This window comes from Elephas maximus, chromosome 19 (assembly GCF_024166365.1).
Source record: "Elephas maximus indicus isolate mEleMax1 chromosome 19, mEleMax1 primary haplotype, whole genome shotgun sequence".
In the NCBI taxonomy this organism is placed as follows: Eukaryota; Metazoa; Chordata; class Mammalia; order Proboscidea; family Elephantidae; genus Elephas; species Elephas maximus.
This window is the reverse complement of record NC_064837.1, coordinates 17,499,949-17,522,904: the sequence shown is the minus strand read 5'-3', so window position 1 is coordinate 17,522,904 and position 22,956 is coordinate 17,499,949. Positions and strand designations below refer to the sequence as shown.

The 22,956-nt window shown below is 53.7% G+C and overlaps 2 protein-coding genes across 11 annotated transcripts; one reads left to right on the top strand and one right to left on the bottom strand.

Annotated features, from left to right (window-relative positions):
* Positions 1-74: 74 nt before the first annotated feature.
* Positions 75-1,838, top strand: EMC6 (ER membrane protein complex subunit 6). The gene is made up of 2 exons (XM_049858719.1): positions 75-333; positions 531-1,838. Exons 1-2 carry the CDS (start codon positions 159-161, stop codon positions 908-910), a joined length of 555 nt encoding a protein of 184 aa, XP_049714676.1. The 5' UTR covers positions 75-158; the 3' UTR covers positions 911-1,838.
* On the bottom strand, positions 1,564-22,738 carry P2RX5 (purinergic receptor P2X 5). Of its 10 annotated transcripts, none has more exons than XM_049858702.1 (14): positions 22,049-22,735; positions 19,021-19,171; positions 18,108-18,179; positions 17,794-17,869; positions 17,615-17,708; positions 17,288-17,368; positions 16,812-16,950; positions 13,619-13,755; positions 13,075-13,168; positions 12,854-12,919; positions 9,870-9,952; positions 8,628-8,873; positions 6,978-7,090; positions 1,578-1,652 (listed from the first exon to the last, which is right to left on the bottom strand). In XM_049858702.1, the coding sequence occupies exons 1-13, from the start codon at positions 22,183-22,185 to the stop codon at positions 7,021-7,023; spliced, it is 1,446 nt and encodes a 481-aa protein (XP_049714659.1). In that variant the 5' UTR covers positions 22,186-22,735; the 3' UTR covers positions 1,578-1,652; positions 6,978-7,020. The 10 variants fall into 10 exon arrangements, with proteins under 10 accessions (XP_049714662.1, XP_049714657.1, XP_049714659.1 ...); XM_049858706.1 differs by having other exon boundaries at positions 22,102-22,735; XM_049858704.1 differs by lacking the exon at positions 18,108-18,179 and having other exon boundaries at positions 22,049-22,736.
* Positions 22,739-22,956: the final 218 nt, after the last annotated feature.

Sequence of the window (22,956 nt, the reverse complement as noted above, 5' to 3'; positions counted from 1 at the left end):
AGCGAAAATCACAGCGGCCGCGCCCTCCCTGGTTAACAAAGACAGCCCCGCTGGTCCCGCCGCCTCATGAATAGTTAACAACCCTCTAGCCAATCACCGGCCGGAGCGCTGTTCCGCTTTCGGAAGTCATTGTGCGTGCGTAGAAAAGGAGGGAGGGGATGGAGAATGCTCAGAGCGTCCACAGCGCAGGCGCCGGGGAGCCGGGCGAGATTTTGGAGCATGCGCAGCCCAAACCCTCCCGGCAGCCTCGAGCGCAAGATGGCGTCGCGGGATTGTGTGCTTCTGCTTGTCTGAGGAATCGTCAAGGGACTTCTCTCCGACGCCGTGTTTCAGGTAACTGGGCAAACCTAGGCGGAGGAGGCAAACGTGCCGCTCCCTCCCTTGTTGGTCTGAGCCACCAGCCTTCTCAGCATCTTTGAAGGGCTGAGACCCAGGAGTGGTGCAAGTCCCGGAAGCCCCAGGGGAAGGGCGCGCCGTGAATCCAACTCACCAAGCTCTGGGCACCACTTATAACTTGGTTTTCTCCGCAGCTCCGCGTTGTCCCCGAGAAGGCGGAGGCCGAACCCCGGCGGGTGTGATGGCCTCCGTGGTGGCCAAGCGGGAAGGGCCGCCGTTCGTTAGCGAGGCCGCTGTGCGGGGCAACGCCGCCGTCCTGGATTACTGCCGGACCTCAGTGTCAGCGCTGTCGGGGGCCACGGCCGGCATCCTCGGCCTCACCGGCCTCTACGGCTTCATCTTCTACCTTCTTGCCTCCGTCCTGCTCTCCTTGCTCCTAATTCTCAAAGCGGGAAGAAGGTGGAACAAATACTTTAAGTCACGAAGACCTCTTTTTACAGGAGGCCTCATTGGAGGCCTCTTCACCTACGTCCTGTTCTGGACATTCCTCTATGGCATGGTGCACGTCTACTGAAATGGGGGCAGGGTTGACTTTTTTAAAAAAACAGATTGGGAAGACTGTTGCCAGAAATTAACACCGTGTAGACTTACTTAGTTTTTAAAATTGTTGAATTCGCTGCTTGTTCTGTAACGTTATAAATAATTTATATCTGAAGACGAAGAGCCTGTAATATTCTTCAGATTAAATGAAGCGTGAGACACTTTTGGAGTGTTTTCCTATCTTAACCCCACACTCCCTATCTGTCATGGATGCCAAATCGCCAAGATTTGACTCCTGGACGGCTGGGACTGGGCCTTGTTAGGTGCCCTGGAGTCGGTTCCGACTTATAGTGAGTCTGTGTACAACAAAAGGAAACACAGCCCAGGCCTGCGCCATCCCTGGCCTCCTGTAATTTCCTTCCAATTATCCGGAGACCATCAAGAGAGGGGCCACTAAGGCCCACGGTAAGGAGAAAATTTACTGTTAACATCTAAGAAATAATAACATTTAATAGTGAGTATTCCCTATATGCCAGGCACTGTGCCTTGTACTTTAAACCCACTGTCTCATTGAATTCTCTCAGTAACCTTATGGAGTTGATGTAATTGTTACCCCCGTGGAACCGGAGGCTCAGAGAGGTTAAATACCTCTGCTTGAGAAGGCACAGGTAGGAAAAAGCAGAGCCAGGATTCAGATGCAGGTCTCTTAATCGCGCTTGCTCTATTGGCCACCACTGCTTCCAGGTACGAATGGTATCATTTCAGTTCCATTTCACCTAGTCATAAGAAAAAATAAATTGCAAGCTTATTTTTCTATAATATTCCTGGTGAAGATTAAACGAAGACTGGACATTTAAGCAAAATTCTGGGCTTTATTAGAGTGTAATTGCCTCTGTGTATATACCAATCCATGGTCCCTTCTTGTCTGGAGGGCTATCTTAAAATAAAACTCATTTGTTTAATCAAGAAATAAATATTATTGCATTAGAGTTACAGTAAGGAAGTAGAAGTTGCTCGTGGAATATATATATAACTGGGAGACCAGCATCACCTAATCACAAATATGTAAAATACAGGAAATGCTATGAAGAGCGTACATACACTCCCCACACCAAGCCCAGATTGGGGAATGGGTGTCAGGGAAGGCTTCCTTGAGGCAGTAGCATTCATTTAAGGCTGAACGTTAAATAACAGCCAAGTAATGTTTTAATGTATGGGGAAGGGGTTATTTGCAGGAAAGAGAGTGAGGGCCATTGGGCAGGAAGGAGCTTGGCCTGTATCTGGAAAGTAAAAGAATAACTGAAGAGGCCGTGAGGTAGACCTGGATAGATCATGGAGGGCCATGAGGGAGTTTGGCCTTGATCCTATGAGCAGTGAAGAGAAGCCTTTGGGAATTTTATTCAGGAGCAGTGTGATCAGATTTGGATTTTTAAACAAGAATTTGCTTTAGATCAGAAGTGGACTCAAAGCTTAAATCCAAGCCCCCTTTTACACACAGCAGGTGGCCCGTGGCCAATAATGTAGATAAATCTGGGATCCAGGCCAGATCTCCTGAATTCTATTTTGGGTTCTGGGCCACATACTTGCACACAGGCCAAGAAGCTGAGGCACAGCTTTGCCTCCCTTCCCAGTGACTTCTGAACCCTTTCCCTGCACACTGAAGATCCTGACATTTCATGGTTTGCGTACCCCAGCCTCCCCGTATTCTTTCTCAGGGCCTTGTCTGAGTAGGAAAAGAGGGTGCCTCCCTGATGCAGAGAAGGAGGAGGGGGAAAGATAGGGGACAAGTGAGCCATTGATTTACTTCATTATCCCCCTACTGCTGGGCCTCTGAGGTGTTCCCTATTAGAGAAAACATTACAGTCAATGTTTTTATGTCAATATTGTTTTGAGGGAGTTTAGTAAGCTCCCAGGGCAGAAGGTAAAAACTTGATACCAGATGCTTTCCAGAGTTTTTATCAGATGCACGCTGAATGAAAAGTACCAGTATCAGTGTCATTTTACCTTTAATTTTAATGTTTTCTCATTTAAAGAGTAAAATTAAATGCTTCCTTAACTTTCATTTGAATTTCTTTGCAAGATAACAAGGAACCTAATATATTGCTTACTAATTGTTTCTAGTGTCTCTTTTGGTCTCGATTTCTGCTTGTGCTTTTCCCCGGAACACAGGTGACCATGAAAGTTCAGGCATGAAGGGAGAGAAATCAGGACACGTTTAAAATTCACAGCTTTTATTATTTCTATAACCAATTAGAATGTCTGAGAGAATACGTACATTGGGCAGGTCCCAGAAAATGTTTGCCATCTTCCCCCCTTAGTTCTGTGTACTGGCCCAGGGGAAACAGCTGACAAAGTGAAGTCTTTTAGAGAGAGAGCCGCCCTGGGTTCACGGGATGGTGTGCACTGAGGAAAGCAGCATCACCGCGGTGGGGGAAGGGAAACCAAGGGGAGCTCTTTGCCAAACATGCAAGGTGCCATTCCATGTAGGGTGATTTAGAGACTCTGGGGCACTGTAGTCCTTAGCTGGGTACTTAAAGACAGCTGGAGGTTATCACAGTCCCCTTTTATAGCTGGCTCCCCAGTGGGGCAGCCAGCCACTAAGGTACAACTAATTGGAAGGGGGTGCATAAAAAGGCAGCCGTGACTAAGCAGTCCTGATGACCCCTGCACCAGAAGTAAAGGGTGCTTTGCTTTTTAATAGCTGGTCCCTGGGATACTACATTGATAGCACCCAATTCACAAATTTCCCGTTGACCAGCATCATGGTACCCAAGGCATGGGATAACTCAATTGTTGGGGAAATAGTAGGTGGGTGGGTTTTTGGGGTTTAGGCTAGCGCCTGAATGTGATTCACAAATATCAGAATGGAAGAGAGCTCTTGAGAAGCCTGTGGGCTCGTGTTCCTGATGAGGCAACCAGTGCCCTCAGGGAACGGGGCTTTCCCAAGTTTGAAAGGAGCTCAAGTTCCACTACACTTCTCCCTATTTAAAAAGCCAGTTTCTACAAGATTAACGAGCCTCCCACTCATGTACCAAGATTATGCAAAAAAAAAGGGGGGGGTGGGCTTGGGCTTTGCATAAAGCAAGGCAACCTTGGCAGAGTGTGTGACACCATCCAGAGCTGTGAGGGCACCACTGGCCTTTCTGATCATGGGTCCCTGAAATGTAATAGGGGAGGCTTTGCTACACTTGAAGAAACAATAAGGCTGGATAAGTCCTCTATGATAGTAGTGTAGAATGGGGCAAGCCTGACAATTAAGGCAAGTCAACTTGATTAAAAGAAAGCCCCAGAAAACCAGTATGGATAACAGGTGACATGAATTAGGGGAGGGATACTTCCGTAACCCTTCCAGACACCACCTACTACTCTCCCTCTCCATCTGAGCTCCAGTCACACCGGCCTCCATATATAGTTCCTTGATTGCTCCTTCCCAAGTCAAGGCATTCCTTTACATGTGCGGTTCCCTTACCTGGAATGCTTCCCCCCATAGCTTTAACTGCTGCTAATCTTTCAGGTTTCAATTTGTATGTCACTTCCTTGGGGAAACCTTCTCTGGGTACCCCTACTCCTTGTTGAAAACCCTCAAAGCACCCTATTGAGTTTGTGATTATATGTGTTATGTTCAATTGAGGTTCAACTCCCCACCAGACGGGACAGGGGCCATGTCTGTGTTGCTAACCCTGTACCACCGGCATTTAGTCCAACACCTGGCACACAGTATGCGATAAATATTTACCAAAGGACTGAACAGATAACTAGAAAAACATTTCCATTCCAACATAAAACAAATAATGTGATTGTCCCCAAATTACATGGCTGCTGCCAAGCAATTCCAAAGACAGGTTAAGAGAAACAGACCAACTTCTAAGCAGCCAGGACTCAGAAATGACCCCTGTCCTTTTTATTTCCTCCCACACACAAAAGTCACATGCTAAGTTATAAAACCCAGGGTTTAGTTTAGTGAGGAAGTTAAACCCCAAGTGGATCATGCGGACTTCACTTTCTACTCAAGAGAACAGGTTGGGCTTGTTGACAGGTTACCACACAACCCGAGGTGAGGCAGCTGCCTGCTCTAGAAGGGTTCCTGTTCTGGAGACAGTGCCTCTTTGCCCCAGTGGTAGCCTTGCCAGGGACTTTCTGCCAGACAGATTCTGACGACCCTTCTGTGTGCCGAGAAGAACCAGGCTCTTCTGACAAAGGGAAGCCCTTCCTGAGAGGATACTCCCTTCCCTAGTTCCAGGCAGCAGCCCAGACACAGCACCTGAGCCTTGCTGAGTCAGGCAGCACCTGAGACTTTCCCGCCGAGTGGTTCAGACAACAGCGAGTGATGAGTTCTAGGTTTCTCGCTCCGTCAGATACAGTGGGATAAGGAAATGTGAGCTAGCCTGGCTCCAAAGCCCGGTGTGTAGGCATATTTCACTGTGTGTGTCTCTGACAGGAGACTTGGCCTACATGCAGGTTCATTGCCTGAGTAAGTGAGCGGGTCACCAGGTGGGTTCTCCGCAAAGTAAGGGCACCTCCTGGGACTGGTAACACTTGGTGCCTCCAGGGAACGGGGGTGGGAGGCCAGCTTTTAGCTTGTCTATTCTTCTGTATCTTTTGAATTTTGAATCATACAAATACTACCTGGTAAAACATTTTAATTTACATAAACTGAGCTTAACACCACATTCCCTGGGTAGGGGAGCTCTTGGTCGCAGGGTAGCATGTGTGTGAGTCTGACCTAGAAGCTGGTTCCAGCCACCAAAGCTGGCCTTTTCTTTCCTCGGAACCAGGGCTTCTCAAACTTTAATATGCACACAAATCACCTGGGAATCCTGTTAAAATGCAGGCTTTGGTTAGTAAGTCTAGGAGTCCCCTGGTGGTACAGTTAATGCGCTCAACTGCTAATCCAAAGGTTGGAGGTTCCAGTCCACCCAAAGGTGCCTCAGAAGAAAGGCCTGGAGATCTACTTCCAAAAAATCAGTCATTGAAAACCCTATGGAGCACAGTTCTGCTTTGGCACACATGGGGTCGCCCTGAGTCAGAGTCAGCTCCAGAGCGACTGGTTTGGTAAGGAGGGGCCTAAGACTGCGTTTTTAACCAGCTGCCAGGTGATGCCAGTGCTGCTGGTCCATAGTCTGCACTTTGAGTAGCAAGGCTTTATAGCCGCTGTTGGTGGGAAGCAACAGAGTTCTGCAGGGTAGGGGCAAGGTAGGAACAGCATGGGGAAAAGGGGCAGGGGTGAGAGGAAGCACCATTTTCTATCTACAGTGTGGCCACCCTAACAACTGTGTACACTGGCCCAGTGAGCACTTCCCCATCCATTATCTCATTAGCCCTTCGTTAACCCTTCAGACCAAGCCTTTGAGGAGAGAGGGTGGGAAGCAGGTCGGGGCACCCAGCCCCACAGAGCAGCAAGAGCCAAACCGCACAGGTAAATGCAGCTCTCATCGGGACAAGACAGTATGTCCAGTGCTTCCCCTGGCCGGGTGGGTCAGATGGAGCAGAGGTCTCCCTGCCTCCCCTCCCTATGTGACCTTGAAGCCGTGGAGTTTGTCTCTCCCCCTCAAGAGCCAGCTGCCTCCAGACTTCTTCCCTGGTTGCCTCCTTGGGGCAGGACCAAATGTCCCCTTGGATGTTGGCCAAGGGCTTTCTCTGAAGAGCCATCATTCTCCACAGGGATTTCTAAATTCTCAGCTAGAGGCTGGAGGAAGGCCAGAGTAGCTGGGCCTGGCTGTGACATGTCTGTTGTCTTTGGAGGAAATTACACGTGTTTTTCCCTCCCTGAGGGTCTGGCCAGCATCTCATTTAAGATTCTCTTGGATAGGGCCCAGCCCAGAGCAGGAATCAAATAAATGTTCGCTGCACGTATGAATGAATATCCAACCAAATTCTCAGAAAAAAGTAAAACTACCCAGACCCTGGCCTGCCCTCCTCTCTGGGCAGAGCCAACTCTTGTAGATTTGAGCCTCTGTGGCCACTAGGAGGCTCCTCTGCTCACACAACAAAAAGCTTGTAGCAAGATCCCAAGGTTCCTGCAGAAGGCTGGGCCTGGAAGCCCCTGTCCCATGCAGGCACGAAGATTCCTTTTCCCATCTCAGAGCTGTGGGCTCTCATACCCCCAATGTCTTCACCGAATCTGCTCTCAGCCAACACCTCTGGCTACGTCTCCACTGTCTGCAGGGTCTGCAGCTGCTCCACGTTGGCCTTTGTATCCTCCAGGTGGCTAGACCTGGGGAGAGGGGCACACAGAGGGCAGAGAGGACGGTGGGGGGCCTTGCAGACCAGGCCAGCCTCCCTAAAGGCAGACATGCGCAGCAGCCACTTGCTGGCAGCACCGCAGGCAGCCTGAGCATTCAGAGGGGCCGTCTGTAAGGGACCCTGGCCACTGTCCAGACACACATAGATGAGCTGTCCCAGCAACCAGCAGCAGCAGCCACCATAGTGCCAGACAGAGCCTTGCACAGCACCAGGCGAGACTGGGCCAAGATCAGCAAGGTGACTATTCTTCCCCATCACAGGCTAAGAGTTCAGTGAGTGCCCAAGAAGCAAGAGTCAGCCCAGGAGGGACCACCACTTGGGGGGCTGCAGGCCCTGGCCCACCCCAGCCAGTCCCCTGCTTCCACTGCCTCCTAACCCCAGCTGTGGCAGTTTCTCTACCTTTTTCTCCTCACCCTTCTCCATCCTTTGCCCACCCTCCCTGTCCCAGTCTGTGGCTCACTCCCTCCCTACCCAAGCCCAGCTCCTGGCTGGAGGTCATCAAGGGATGGAAGCTGGGGACCAGAGGAAAGCCCCCCCAGGGCCAGTGAACTCAAGAGTCACCAGAGGAGAATCACAGAGCCCTAGCCTATCTGAGAGGGAGGGACCTCTGCTCCCAGGCCCCACTGGAAAGAGGAAAACGAGGCCTAGCAAGAAAGGACCAGGCACCCGCTCCAAGGCACACAGCAAGGCAGAGGCAGGGCAGCCTGAACCGGGCCTCCTGACTCAGCCAGGGCTCCCTGCCGGCACAGGCTGAGGTCATATCCACTTCTGGGCAGCACCCCAAGAAAGGCAGTCTGATGGGCACTGTCAGCACAACCACCACCCTCCTGGGGCTGGGCAGTCCCAGAATTTCCACATAGATGAGGGTCTTAAGGGTAGGGGGAATAAGGGTTTGATAAGGCAGAAAACCCAGTTATTAGTTATTATTAGCTATTAACCCATAACTAGACTCTAGAGAGACACTACCTAAGTTCAAATCCCAGTTCTGCCATTTATGAGCTGATGACTTGGGCAAGTTATTTAACTTTTCTGTGCCTCAGTTTCCCCATTAAGAAAACCAAAAACCAAACCCATTGCCATCGAGTCGATTCCGACTCATAGTGACCCTATAGGTCAGGGTAGAACTGCCCCATAGAGTTTTCAAGGAGCGCCTGGCAGACTTGAACTGCTGACCTTTTGGTTAACAGTCCCAGCACTTAACCACTACACCACCCGGGTTTCCATTAGGAAAACAGGTAATATGTATTAGTACCCACTTCATTAAGTCGCCGAAAAGCTTAAATGAGTCAGTAGCTGCAAAGAGCTCAGAACAGTCAGTGTTTGGCAGAGTAAGCGCTGTGTAGATGATAGTATGGTTCAGCTTGGATGGGCGCTCCTGGGTCCCCAACGCCCTGCCTTATTGCCCGGTCACGCCGGAGAACAGCCCCCTGGGGCCCTGCCCGTGGTCCCCAGGCTGCCTGGACCCAGTTCTCGTGCTTTCCTGCCCCGCATTCCCTGGCGCCCCTCACCTGGAGGGCTGGGCGCAGCCCCCGAGGACCTGCCGGCACACGCAGCCGTCCCCCTTCGGGCCGCCTCCTCCATCCTGCGCCTCGGCCCGCTCCAGCGGCCCCGGCCGCTTCCCCTCGGACTCCGCTTGCGGGCTCTGCTCAAGGCCCCGCGGTCCTGGGCCTGGGCCTGGCCCCGCCGCGTCCTCATCCTCCCAGGCCCCGCCCTGCCGCGGAGACTCCGCCAGCTGGGCGGGGACCTCTTGGCCCCTGGGCAGGAGAGGACCTGTTAACCCTCCTTAGGCCCCAGGAGCCACGTGTGCAGTGCGGCCCCCCAGGTCCTGGAAAATCACTTGTCCTGCAGGGGGCGCCACGCTCACTCAGCCAGTGCTGAGCCTGTGGCCTGGGGCTCGTGCTCCGGCCGAGTGGTGGGTGAGGGCTCAGGGCTCAGCCTATCTAACCAGGGCTGCAGTTCAGTCTGCAGATGGTCATTTCATTCTGGGCTAATGACACAGCTGACCTTCCACCCGCTGTCCCAGGTTGTGGTGGGAGGGTAGGGCTGAAGGAGAGCCCAGGTGACTATCCAAAGCTGGCCACCTGCAGGCCCCCATTCTGATCCCGGCTCTTCCAGAAAACCTGTCCTCAGGGGCTCAGGCCAGAGTCCCCTCTCCCCTTTCTGTACCCCCACAGGCATCTGGGTTTCCAACATACACTGCTTTGCTGCCCTGAGTATACCCACCACCCCTGCCCTCACCACCCCCACCCTCACCCTCACCAAGTCTAGGGCTAAACCTGCAGCTCCAGTGGGCCTGGAAATAGGCCCCTGCAGTGAAAAAAACAGAAAATCGTTTCTTCCTTCTAATACCATTTCAGCTTCTCTCAACCCCAGCCTACCAAGAATCCTAAGAAATAAATGCTGGAAAACACTATACACAAACCAACTCCCTCATTTGGAAGATAGAGAAGCTGAGGCCCAGAAAGGCCTGGGACTTGTCCAAAGTCACACAGTGAGACAGTGCCCAGGGCCAGGCCTGTATACCAGGTCTCCTGCCCACAGCCAGTGGCCTCTTCTGAGGCTATTCTTAAGCTGATTCTGGCCCCAGCTGGCCATACAGCCTGTTCTCAGAATGTTCCACCCTCCCCAACCCTCTCAGGGATGTAAGCTACCCATGGTTACCCCCTGCCTCCACACCCTGAACGGGGGAGACTGACAGAGAGGGCACCTCAGAATTTCCCTCAGGCTGCTGGGGGCTGGGCATAACTGACCTCACTTCCTCGTACTTCTTGCCGCGGTAAAAGTGACTCTTTTTGATGAAGTAGATGAGTACCAGGTCACAGAAGAAAGCACCCTGCAAAAGAGTTGGGGTCCCTACTCAGAATCCTAGGCTTCTGGAGAGCACCTGCTATAGGCCGGCCACTTGACACACTTCACACCATGTGATCCTACAGTGATCTGTGAGGGAGGTGCTCTGGACTGAATTGTGTCCCCCAGAAAGATATGCTGAAGTCCTAACCCCTATACCTGTGAACCTGACCTTGTTTGGAAATAGGGCCTTTGAAGGTATTATCAGTTAACAAGAGGCCATAGTGGTGTAAAAAAAACAAAACCAAACCCAGTGCCGTTGAATTGATTCCAACTCATAGCGACCCTATAGGACAGAGTAGAACTGCCCCATGGAGTTTCCAAGGAGCACCTGGTGGATTTGAACTGCCAACCCTTTGGTTAGCAGCCATAGCATTTAACCACTACACCACCAGGGTTTCCACAGTGGTGAAGGGTGGGTCCTAATCCTATATGAGTGATGCCCTTATAAAAGAGAAGAGCCAGACACACAGAGGGAAGAAAGCCACGTGAGAGAGCATGGCCCAGCCAACACGTTGATTGGGACCTCTGGCCTCCAGAACATGTGTACACTAAATTTCTGTTTGTGTACACCACCCACTTTGTGGTGCAGCCCTAGGAAAGTAAGACAGGAAGTATCATTGGGTCCATTTATAGATAAAGAAGCTGGACGCTTGTCCAAGGTCACAAGGCTGGTCTGCGGTAGAGCCAAGGTTAGAATCAAACACCATCTGGTTCCCTGCACTGTGCTGACCTTAAAGGCGAGTGTTTGCTGAGCACCTACCACCTGCCGACTATCAGACGGAGGTGCAGGGAGGGGTAAGACAACACAGACTCCCTGGACTCTCGCTCTGGTGCAGGAGGCAAGCACGTCAATTACAAGCATGTTCCCTAAGGGGGAGACGAACGAGGGGAGCCGAGGGAAGTCAGGGCTTTACTCAGCCTGCGGAGGGACATCTGGGTGAGTCTTGAGGGTTGAATAGGCATTAATACAAGGTAAAGAAAGTTGGAGACAGACACTTCAGAGTTAGGAACACCTGGGAAACTCCACAGGGACTGTGGGAGGAATGCTGGAGACCCTTCTGAAGAGGTATGCGGGGGCCAGCCTGGGAAGCACCTTAGAACTTTGTGTAGCATCTGTTTGCGTCCCAGCAGAAATGAGGGTGAAGTCATTGAAGGGTTCTGAACAGGGGAGTAACACTGGCATTTTCGAAAGATCTCTCTGGTAGTCAGCGTGAGAGATGAACTAGAGGGAATCAAAACCTGACCAACAAGGAGGCTACTTACAGCTGGGGTTCAGGAGAGATAGCGAGGCCTGAACTAACCCAGCTGGGACCCACCACACCCCAACACAGGCACTTCAGTCCAGATCCGGTCATGCAAATGCCCATCTCCTCCACCAGAGGGCGACTCCATACAGCACCGAGTCTAACCAGGGGAAGTGTTTTTGCTCAAGGACTGAGCAGGGATGTTGAGGGCGAGGGTGGGGAGGAGGGTGATGGGTGGGCCAATAGGTGGACCTGGTCCCCTGACCCTAGGCACTGCACACCTCCTTTTTTCCCCAGATGCCAAAAATGTTATTTATCCATTCTTTGTTCCACCGCCCCCACCTCCCCTCCCCACCCCACCCCGGAGCCTCTACCATACCTTTTTCTGTACCATTACCTTCAAGTGTCTCTCTCCCAGGTGCCCTGTGTCCCATTTTACCCACATCATAAGAAAATGATGGCTGAGGGTGGGCTCCTCTCTAAGAAAGTTATGTACACAAATACCCAGGGCTCCCTAACAAGGATTATTTGCAGTTAAAGGAATTCACTGAGGTTCACTTCTATCTGTCACTTTCAGGCACACGGCCTCTTTGAGTCCTGTTACAAGACACATTTTTTTTTGTCTCAATGAAAAGTAAATCCTAGGTCCTGACAGAACCTCCAACGGGCTCTTCTGGCCACCCGGCTGAGGACTGAGAAGGAGGCTGCCAGAAATCTCAGAAGGGGGCTTCTGGGGTGGGCACAGGCCACTCACTAATGACTCCCATGTCTTTGAAGACAACCTCCAGAAGGACAAAGGAACAATACAGAGATTCTGATGAAACCTTTCCCCGCTCGCCTCTGAGCCCCTCTCAGTCCACTGAAAGGCTGCCTTTAGGAAGGATTGCAGGGAGTCCCTGCGTGATGCAAATGGTTCATGTGCTTGGCTGCTAACCGAAAGGCTGGAGGCTCAAGTTCACCCAGAGCCACCTCAGAAGAAAGGCCTGGTGATCTACTTCCAAAACCTCAGCCACGGAGCATAGTTCTATTCTGACACACGTGGGGTCCCATGAGTCAGAATCAGCTCAACAGGAACTGGTTCGAAGGATTACAGGGCTGTGCTCCCCTATGTGACATCTGACAATGTCTGGAAACATTTTTGGTTATCGCAACGGACGGGTGCTACTGGCATCTGATGGGTGGAGGCCAGGGATGCTCCTAAACATCCTACAATGCCCAAGACAGCCCTCACAACAATTATCATGTCTCGTCAACAGTGCTGAGGTGGAGAAACCCCGTAGAGCCTAATTCCACTTCTTTTGGCAGAAGTGGAGATGGAGGCTAAAGAATTGCAGGGGCTGACCTGGGATCCCAAAGACCCCCCCACCTCACCAACACACATCATGGCTGGGGGCTGACCTAAGCCCCACCTGCAGCCCCAGAGCCACAGGCAGACGCTGCTCTGGCTCTGGAAAGAAGAACTCGGGCACTCACTGTCACCTGGGGTCGCTGGCTGGGAGTGAAACCTCAGAAAGCCCTCTAGCTACATGCACTCGGATCCCACCAGGGCTCATTCCTTCTGGGGCACTGGGATGTGTTGTTCCTGGGCTGCCCTCCCTGCTGAGCCCCAGGACAGGGGAAAGGAGGGGAGAGGTACTCACAGCCCCCATGAGCGCCACCCCAGAGCCCACGTTGATGACAGTGGGGATGATGCTGAACTTCCCCGCCTGAAGACAGAGAGGAAGGCAGGGTGAGCGCGGCAGGGAAGACAGCGGGGTCCCCAGAGACTCCAGCCCAGACCCCCTTCCAACCCCCTTTCCCCCACCCACCACTCCCTGTCCCAACCTGCCCAGCCTCAGAATGGGAGGACAAACCCACACACCTTGCCATTCACCATCACATCGAAGCGGATCCCATAGGCTTTCATCAGGGTGCGGAACTCCGCCCCAGCTGTGTCTCGGTAATATTTGGCAAACCTGGGGGAGACAGGGCCCAGGGCAGATCTCAGCCTGGCTGGGCCTTCCCGTTCGGGGCTTCAGGGAGGGGACTGGTAAGCACTCCACAGCCCCAGGACCGTTACAGATCCTCTCACGGATCGAAGCCCAAAGATGCCTCCAGATCTTCGAAATCCCTGACGGATAACCCCCAAGGGGCAAGGGCTGTCCTACCATAGCCTGCGCCGGCCCCTGGCCGCCAAAGCGCTGATGGAATCGGCCCAGCAGACACTCTTCTCTCCTCCCATAAGCCTCTCAGCGGCTGTCCATGGCCACTCGGCCGGCCGGGATCCACGCCTCCCTCGCTGTTTCTCCCTGCACTCAGCCTGGCTCCCATCCCACCACCCCCAGGAAGGGAGTCATAGTGCTGACACCCAGGAAGGACTTGACACGCAGCCAGGGTCACAGGCAGCAGCCCTAGCCCCCAGTTACCTGAAGTTGTACCCCGAGGAGATCGACTTTTCTCCAAATTTGCTGTCCAAACGGTTAAAAGAATAGTGAGGGTTGCATTCAGAGGAGCCCTTATCAAGATCACAGTCCCATTCAATGTGAATTCCTATCACACCGCCCTTGAAAGAAAGACAAGGGTCAGTGCACAGAGCCTTCTGGAGATACACAGATGTCGCAGGCAGTCCCTGCAGAGGAGGGTGGAGTGCTGCCGTCCTGCTTCGGGAGGGAGGCCGTGGGCACTCTGGAGCAGCTGAGAAAACCACACCAAGGACAGCCCCAGCCCCCCTCTCTTCCCTCTCCATGCTCCAGGGTCGGAGAGAGCTACCCTGGGCCAGCACCTACTGTGCACAGGCTACGCCAGGCCAGCACCTACTGTGGACAAGTACCGCAGGCCAACACCTACTGTAGACAGGCTACCCCAGGCGAGCACTTACTGTGGACAGGCTACCCGGGGTCTGCACTTACTGAGGACAGGTTACTCCGGGACAACACCTACTGTGCGGAAGCCACCCCAGGCCAGCACTTACTGCAGACAGGCTACCCAGGGACAGCACTTACAGAGGGCAGGCACTGGACACATGACCAGGGTGTGTCAATAGGCTCTCTTTCTGGCTCTGCTTCAGCCGATGCCTCAAAGACTAAGAACTAGACAACAGGGGCCAGGTGCACCCACGTCCCAGGGTGTGGCCCTGGGTCACTGCCGGTTGGTGCCTAAAGAAGATGGTGACAAACCACCTTTGTGACCCCCGGCTCAGCCCCCACTTGGAGGGCATGAGGGGCTGAGGCTGACAAGGCTGGAAGGGGGGGTTTCTTTGGAGGCCACTGTTGAGGTGCTCTTACATTTCACCTCACAGAGGTGGGTGACCCTCACCTGGGCTTCCCGAGAAAGACGTAAAGGGGGGCCTCTCAGAGAGCTTTGTAGGCTCTCACTGGATTTGGGGACCAGACAGTTGGTTGAAAATCTAAAGGGGAGAAGCTTGGGGCTAAACCTAAGGAGTCAGAGCAGAGACGAGCAAGGGGACCATCTGTGGGACAAGGAACTAGATCTGGCCTTTTCTATCTGGTTTCTGGAAGCAGTCTGAACAATTAAGATGCTCTTTGTCTTTCTCAAATAGCCCAGCATGCAGGGGCTACCCAGTTCCCAGCCCTGAGGAACTAAGCTCAGGAAGGCACATGGCAGCCAGTCATGCATGTTCATTAGTTGGGTTGATCTTAACTATGCATTAAGGTGCTAGCCATGCATTCTCACTGAGGTCCCAGTGACTAGTGGACTTTGGATCTTGGAGCTCTTTTTGGGGGGGACCTCCTGGATCAGTGAGAACATCCATGTACAGGAGAGGGAGCAGCATGTCCCTGGGGGCAATGGAGGCCCCCTGGCGGGAACTCGCCCAGACCTTACCCATCACAGCTCTTCACTTGTCTCCTTTCTGGTTATAATAAATGGATAATTGTAAGTACAGGTAATAGTTTCCATGAATTTTGTGAGTCATTCTAGCGAATTATCAAACCCTCAAGGGCAATGAGCCAGCCCGGGCTGGTAGTACAGAGTCAATTTGTGTAGACCCAGCTCTGGGTGGCTGGGGTGATAGAGAAAGGCTGCACTGGCAACCTATGAAGAAGGATAGAGTCCTTCTAGCTTGTAACCCAGTCCCTAGGGGTTAGAGAAAGAGAGAGAGGAGACCAGCTGGTCTGAAGGGCAGGGAGTTGTACAAAGTTCTGAGCCCACGGTTGCTCCCTGATGACCTAGCCTCACGTGACCAGGGGTGTTTTGACCCAGCTCAGGATAGCCATGGGTGAGGTCTGATCTAACTCTGGTTGGTTAGGGTCATACAGAGAGAGTTTTTGCCGCGGAAGTGGCTGGCGACAAGTACGGAGGTATGGGAAGGTGAGGCCTAGATCCACTTCTAGCTGGGAACTGGACTCACACTGCTCCTTGCCGTGCAGCTATGATAAAGGTGGGGTCTGCCCGCCTTGCCCCTTTTATAGCGCAGTCCACGCGCCATCCCTCTGTGACGGTGGGTGGGGACACAGACGTGGATCACCGGGGACAGAGCTTGCTGGGAGCTGTCTGAAAAGGTGCTGCCAAGATAGCCACCTTGAGGAGCCATGAGACCCCACAGTCTGTGTAAGGCAGGCTGCAGAATGCTCAGGGATGGGGGGAACGTAGTGTCCTGAGAAATGGTGGCACCCAAGTCACCCACGTCATGGAGGTGGCAAAAAGAAATTCCCAGAGGCATAATCTAAAAAACTAGTAATAATAAAGTATCCCTCCAAAATAAATAAATAAAGTGTCTTGTGGTGGGAGAGAAACCATCGGCTCTGAACACCCACCAAGCCCAGAGGATGCCATCACTGGCTGTGGTGGTAGGAGACTGTCCCCTGGCAGCTGCGCCTGGCCCTGGTGGTGTCCACATGGGTTAAATGGAGAAGAGTGAGGTGGAGAAATAGGGCAGAGGCCGCCGTCACCTCACGCCCCGCTGCGCACCACCCCCCAGGAGGGCAGAAGCTAGACTCGGCGTGGAGTCATGGGGTTCAGTCACTCCAATGGATAGGACATTTTAATTTCTGAAGAGATACTGCCCTTGTGACTAAAAGTCACATCATTACCTGAGATCCCTGCCTAAGATTTCAGCCAGGGGTGAGGAAAAAAGGGTCCACAGAGCAACCTGGCCCCCACACAGCATGATATTTACACTCCAAACAACACTGCATATAGGGTGTTGTCACCCCTCTTCACAGTAAGGACACCGAGGCGAGGGGGGTGATGTCACTTGCAGAGGGTCACAGCACTAAAAAGTATAGCAAGTGTAGGGCTGTGACTCAAGACCAGGTCTGCCTGCCTTTCCCCTATGCCTCGATACCCTTCCTGGTGCCTGATGAGCACCCTGGCCTCAGGGGACTGAGACAGGGTCAGGGGCTCCAGGAGGACTCGGGCTACGTCTTTACACCCATGTCCCTTTCGCCTCCCTTCTGCCCCCTCGCCAAGTGCCTGTGGTCTGAGCGCTGGCACGTCTAGCTGTGTGTCACAGCTCATTCTGAGAACAGTCCTCAGGAGCAGTGAGTACGTATGGCCACCCATCCACCCTATAAGTCCCTTCTACACCCCCACCTCATTTCGGAGCTGAGGCCAATGCCCCAGGCCCCCAGGGGAGGGCTCCCTGTGCACACCACCCACCTCCAGGGCCATCTCTTGGAAGCTGCTCCCAGCCCAGCGGACCACAGATCCCAGTCGGAAGATGGGGCAGTAAAGGTTGTTGGGGTCAAAGCGACAGGTTTTCAGGAAAGAGCTGTTCTTGGTGTCCAGCACGTTGGTCCTGGGTGGAGGCCATGAATAACCAGTGAAATGAGGGTGAGACTTGCTGTCCTGGGTCCTCACCCCAACCCAGGCTGACCTGATTTAGTCCAAACTGGAGCTTTGACCCCTCCCGCAAGCTGACATCCTACTCCACTCCAGGGCAGGGCCCCAACCCCCAGCAGGGGCAGGGGAGCCCCAGGGCCACCAGCAGTTCTGTCCCATACAACATCACACACAGAAGCCTGGGTGTACACGGCCCCCACACACAGCCATGAGGGCCAGCCAAGGCCCTCGGAGGTCCCGAGTCACCAGCTGAGGCCCTGCTCCCAGGACCCCAAAAGCCAAGCCCCACATACTTGGAAAAGTTGAATTTGGGGAAACGGATGGAGTTCTTGATGTAAATGGTGAATTCTTCAGCCTCGCCCAGGAGCAGCTTCCTGGAAACCAAGACCGCAGCCTGTCCAGGAGGCCCTGCCTGCCTCTGCCCACCCACCTCAGCCAGACCTGCTCCCTGCATCCCCTGGAGTCTTTGCCAAGGTGGGCTAATTTGCTCAGGTCGGAGTGGTCTGCAGGCCTCTCTGGGATGTTTCCGGCTCCTCCCTAAGGGTAAGTCTCCTGGGGTAGGTGTGTCCCCACCCACAGGACTGAGAAACTCCTCGGGGCCCCAGGGTCCAGCCACTCACTCTGGCTTGGACTTTGTCTCCACTGGGCACCAGGCGAAGACTTCACAGGTGCCCTTCCCATTCCCCACCCGCAGGCAGCGGCCGGTCTTCACTCCTGTGGGCATGGGACAGGGACAATGCCAGGGGCCTCCCGGCCCCAGGCCTCCCCCCACCACACAGGCCTCACCTCTAGGCCTCACCATTTCCAGCCACAACAGCCTCTCCAGGGTGACAGTCACTGTCCTTAGAGCACTTTGCATTGGGGATGTCTTCACTCTGCCAGAAGAGAAACGTGGCCTCAGCCAGAGCAACATCCCACCCCGGCCTGGGTTCACACGCCCTCCTGAGAGCCTGACCCAAGTCGTGTCTCCGTCCCCAAACCATGCAGGTGCATCTGCACCATACACACATCCTCCAGGGCCCTGGAGCGGGCAGAAACTCCGGTGCCAGGAGAGGGGTACCCCAACCACTGCTGGGGGCTCTCCTCCCTCCCCAGCTCCAGGTGCCATATCACCTCAGCACAGGTGTCCTGGCGCTGGTTGGGGGTCACGATCAGGTTGGTCACCACGAAGAAGGCACCCTCTCCCTGAGGAACCAGAAAGGGGGTGAGGGACCTCCTCCCATCTCCTGGGTCCCCTTCCCAGGGCTGCCTGGCAGAGGTAGGACCTCTGAACGGGTGCTGGGGCGGATAAAAAAAAAACCAAAACGGTTGCTGTCGAGTCGATTCCGACTCATAGCGACCCTATAAGACAGAGTAGAACCACCCTATACAGCTTCCAAAGAGCGCCTGGTGGATTTGAACTGCTAACCTTTTTGGTTAGCAGCTGTAGCTCTTAACAACTATGCCACAATTGTTTCCACAAAACTGGTGGACTCCACCCTCTGTCTGCTGCCCCTGGAGTCTTTTAGGTGTCCTTCAATAGGTTCCTTCCTGGCCTACAACCCCTACTGCCTCTACCCCATGAATCCTCATCTGACCTCAGCCCCTAGGGTCTAAGCCCATATCTGGCAGGAGAAGGGGCAGTGACAGAGTTGCCCCAGCCTGGCCCAGATGAATTCCCAGGGACAGGACCTAATAGAGGGAGGATCTCCCTCCGAGAGTGCCCCAGTATGCCCTTTGTGAAAACGCCCTAGAAGGATTCTGGGTCCCACTTGGTCTGAATAGGCTCAGGGGTTGCTTTCAGAACAGTCAGTCCCATAAGGTGCAGTTAGCTGTAGAAATGGCAACTATCTTCTCACTTAATATATTTACCAAAACTAAAAATAAAAATAACCAGGCACAGTCAGGGAGGCCAGGGGTGTGGCATGGGGGGAAGGGCCTGGACCAAGGCTCTGTCTGCAAACCTCCGTAGCCTGGGCCGAGGGAGACAGTGGACGGAGGACCCTGGGGCACAGGGCCAGGGAGCAGTGCTGGGTGGGGCTCAGACCTGGGGTGGGATGACATAGTCGGCCACGTCCCAGAGCCGCTCCCCAAGATCCGAGGTGTTGGTGAAGGCCACGCCCTTGACTTTGGTGATGACAGCACTCTGCAGGGAAGTATCTGTGTCTTGGTAGCCCTTCTTCACTATGAACACCCACCTGGGGGAGAAGGATGGTGGGTGGGCATCAGTTGTGTTGCTTCCCTCAGGGAAGTTTCCCAGGCCTGGGGAGACGAGGGGGGTGGGGGTTACAGTGACTCCTGGGTGGGGGTAGGGGTGAGCAGGCTCTGGCTGCCTTTCCCACCAGCTCCCACCACTGCCTGAAACCTGGTCCGGCAAGCAGCAGGGGCAACAGGCAGTCCCAGAGACGTGTGCGTGTGCGTGTGTGCACGCGCGCGAGCCAAGGCCCTGAAGTCGGGCAGGCCTGGGAGGAAACAGGCTCAACCATGTATTGGCCGTGTGACCTTGGGGAAGCCACTTAACTCTGAGCCTCAGTTTACCCATATGTAACATGGGGAAAATGATGTCTCCCCCCAGGAGGTGTGGTGAGGGTTAATAAGATGGTCCAGAACCTGAAACTCATTATGAGGAGACATGAGACAGACCCAAACTGAGGGGCATCCTTCAAAATTGTTGTTGTTGGGTACCCTCGAGCCAGTTTTTGATTCATAGCAACCCCATGTCACAAGAGTAGAACTGTCCCATAGGGTTTTCTAGGTTGTAATCTTTATGGGTGCAGATTACCCACAGAGCCACTGGGTAGATTCGAACCACCAACCTTTCGGTTAGCAGCTAAGCACTTAACCTTTGCGCCACCAGGGCTCCTTATAAGGGTACCAAATCTCATACTCTTCAAAACACGTCAGTGTCATGAAGGACAAGGAAAGACTCAGGAACGATTCCAGATCAGAGGAGACTAGGAAGACAGGACAACTGAACACAAGGCACGAGCTTGGGTTTTCTCTTGCTATAAAAGGTAATTACTGGCATAGTTTACAAGAGGTCTGTCAATTACATAATAATAATAATATGTCAGTGTAAATTTCCTGATTTTGATCCTTGAATTAGGTTAAATAGAGAATTTCTTGTTTTTCAGGAATATACCCTGAAGTATTTAGGAGTAAAAGGGCATCATGTCTTCAACTTACCCTTAAACAGTTCGTTTTAAAAATACATATGTATGTATTTTTATATGTATATTATATATATGTATATGGAGCCCCTGGGTGGTGCAAATAGTTAATGAGCTCAGCTGTTAACCAAAAGGTTGCAGGTTCGAATCAACCCAGAGGCACCTTGGAAGAAAGGCCTGGCAATCTACTTCCAACCAATCAGCCATTGCAAACCCTACGGAGCACAATTCTACTCTGAGACACTTGGGGTCGCCATGAGTTAGAGTCAACTCGACGGCAAGTGGTATATATATTTCCAAAATTTTTTGCACTGTTCTTGCAACTTTTCTGTAAATTTGAAATTCCATCAAAATAAAAAACTCTTCTTTAAAAACAAGATGGGAACACGTAAATTGCTTAGTACAGTGCCTGGCACAGAGTAAGGGCTCAATGAATACAACAACTCCTTATCGTTGATGTCGCTGATAGTGTTAGAGATTGTGCTTGGTTGAAGTTGGGAAAAATGCAGCCCAGAGGGCAGGAAGCCACTCGCCTGAGGCCATGCAGCGTGTGGTGTGGGGTGCCCTGTACCTCCCAGTGTCCGGTAAGGGTTCTCTGTACAGCAAGTGCCAACCAGGAGGTATCCACCCTCCTCACTCCTGGGAGCAGTGCTGGGGGTCCTGAGCCCTAGGCTATCATGTCTCCAAGGAACTCTGAGAGGGCTGTGACCCTTCGGCCAATCAGCCATTTTAATAGGGACAGGCTGGATCCAGTCCTATCAGAAACAGCCCACAAACACTCACAGAGCAACTTCATTCCTTCACTCATTCACTCCGTACCTAATTCCTCAGCAATTAAGTGATGCCAGGCCCCGCTCTCATGACCTCCCCAGGCATCACAGACATTAAGCAAATGATCCCCCAAATAAGCCTCTAATTACATGTGGGAATGCCATGGAGGACCAGGAGAGAGAATCAGGTGAGAACTTAGTCTGGGGAGGGAAGGCGTGCCTGGCTGAGGAATGGCCCATACAAAGGTCCTCAGGTGTGAAGTGGCCCATGTCTCAGGGGTGACACTCAGGGAATGCTGGGCGCCTGACTCCAGACGGGGGTGAGGGAGGTGGGGGCATCCCTCCCCTCTCTCCACAGTCTGGGAATAGGAGGCTCAGCAGCACGTGAGTCACTTCCTCCCTCCACCTGTCTGCCAGAGGGTAAGGGCTCAGAACAGCGCCTGGCTGAGCAACCCCAAGGAGCTGCCCCCTGGCTGGTGGCACCAGCATCTGCTGGATGGGATGGGACTGGGTGGAACGGAACGGAATGGGGAAGGAGACCAGGGGCCTGCCGGTAAAGGCTGCTGGGCAGGACCCCCAGCTGAATCCCACAGAGGCCGCCCTGGGCAGGGTGAAGTGATCAGGAGTGAGTGTGGGAACATGCCAGACTCATGAGCTGCCCCAGCCCCAAGCATGGCACTGACTCTCAGCGATTATAAATAACCTTTCCGGCTTCTGGGCTGGCTGCCAGGCCAGGGCCTGGGGAGGGGAGGCTCCCGGGGAGACAGCTGAGGCCCAGTCTGGCTGCTGGGTCCCCACCTATTGTATCCCTACCCCCTTCCTGTGGCCCTGACACTGGGAACTCCAACTCTGGGGAAAGAGAGGCCCATGGAAAGCCTAAATCAAGAAACCGGGAGCCTCTACCCACACCTCCTCACATCCGGGGGAGGGGGGGATTCGTGGGGGCCTTCTTTACCCCCACGTTTACATCTAAGGGCCCAAGGAGGGCCCCTCCCCAAGTAGCGCCACAGAGCCCCAACCACGGGGAACACATGCACACATGCAGATTCCAGGACCCAGCCGCTGGCAGCTGGCACCTGCCGCCCAGAGCCACCCCCTCCCGTCCCCCACCTCCCTGAACGCCGGGAGCACTCACACCACCAGGTACAGCAGGATGGAGAGCTGCAGCAGCCGGTAGAGCAGGCCCACCTTCTTGTTCTTGGCGATGACATACTTTTCCGTCTTGTAGTCAAACAGCGACAGGCAGAGCCCCTTCCAGCCCCCCTGCCCCATGGTGCTGGCTTACTAGGGCCTGCGGACTGTCAGACCCCACAGGTGCCGCATGGGGCGCCCGCCCCGCGCTCCGGAGCCCACCGTCCCTCGCCTGCCCGCTCCCTGCGCGCCGGGCGCCGGCGCGGCCGCTCCCCCTCGGCACTGCAGCAGCCCCGGGAGTGCGCGACTCGCACGGGTATGGGCGCTGGGAGCGCGCGGGGGTGGGTCAATGGCCGGCCGATTATTGGCGTAGCTATAAAGCCTCGGCTGAGAGCTGGGCTGGGGAGAGCGCGGGAGCCTCAGACTGCGACCTTGCCGCCACCCCTTCTTCCTCCTCCTCCCCTGACACGGTGACACCACTGGATTGTCCTCTGGTCTGGCGACGGCACTCGCCACCACGCGCTAGCCCAACTTGGTAAAACGATCGCAGGAAAGAGGAGGTGAAGACTGAAAGGAAGAAGGCCTGGAAGGGCTCCCTTTTTAAGCAAAACCCTCCCTTATTCCTCTCCAGTAAGAAATGCCAACGGTTTCTTCCTATTGACTAGATAGTGAAACTAAGCAAGGGGTGATCTACCGCAAAGGAAGAGGGGGTGAGGAGGTGACAGAGAACATTTACAGGTAAACACATCAGGTTTCCTGATTCACCTGGCCCCATCCTCCTGGGAGGAGATGCTTCCCTGGCCCATGCCACTCTCCAGGGGTTCCAGGGCAGGCTACCAGGGTGCACTGTAATTAAGTGGATGTTCGTACCTATTGCAGCAGGCACTGTGGAGTGAAAACTCCAGCTCCCAA

What these genes read in the sequence shown, in the direction of transcription:
- EMC6 (XM_049858719.1), top strand. Translation starts at nt 159, where the DNA reads ATGGAGAATGCTCAGAGCGTCCACAGCGCAGGCGCCGGGGAGCCGGGC. An exon ending in TCTCCGACGCCGTGTTTCAG is followed by an intron (nt 334 to 530) that starts GTAACTGGGCAA and finishes TTTTCTCCGCAG; the next exon opens with CTCCGCGTTGTCCCCGAGAA.
- P2RX5 (XM_049858698.1), bottom strand. Translation starts at nt 19,524, where the DNA reads ATGTTACATATGGGTAAACTGAGGCTCAGAGTTAAGTGGCTTCCCCAA. An exon ending in GCCAGGACACCTGTGCTGAG is followed by an intron (nt 17,870 to 18,107) that starts GTGATATGGCAC and finishes CTCTTCTGGCAG; the next exon opens with AGTGAAGACATCCCCAATGC. An exon ending in GGGTGGCGCTCATGGGGGCT is followed by an intron (nt 9,953 to 12,853) that starts GTGAGTACCTCT and finishes ACTCTTTTGCAG; the next exon opens with GGTGCTTTCTTCTGTGACCT.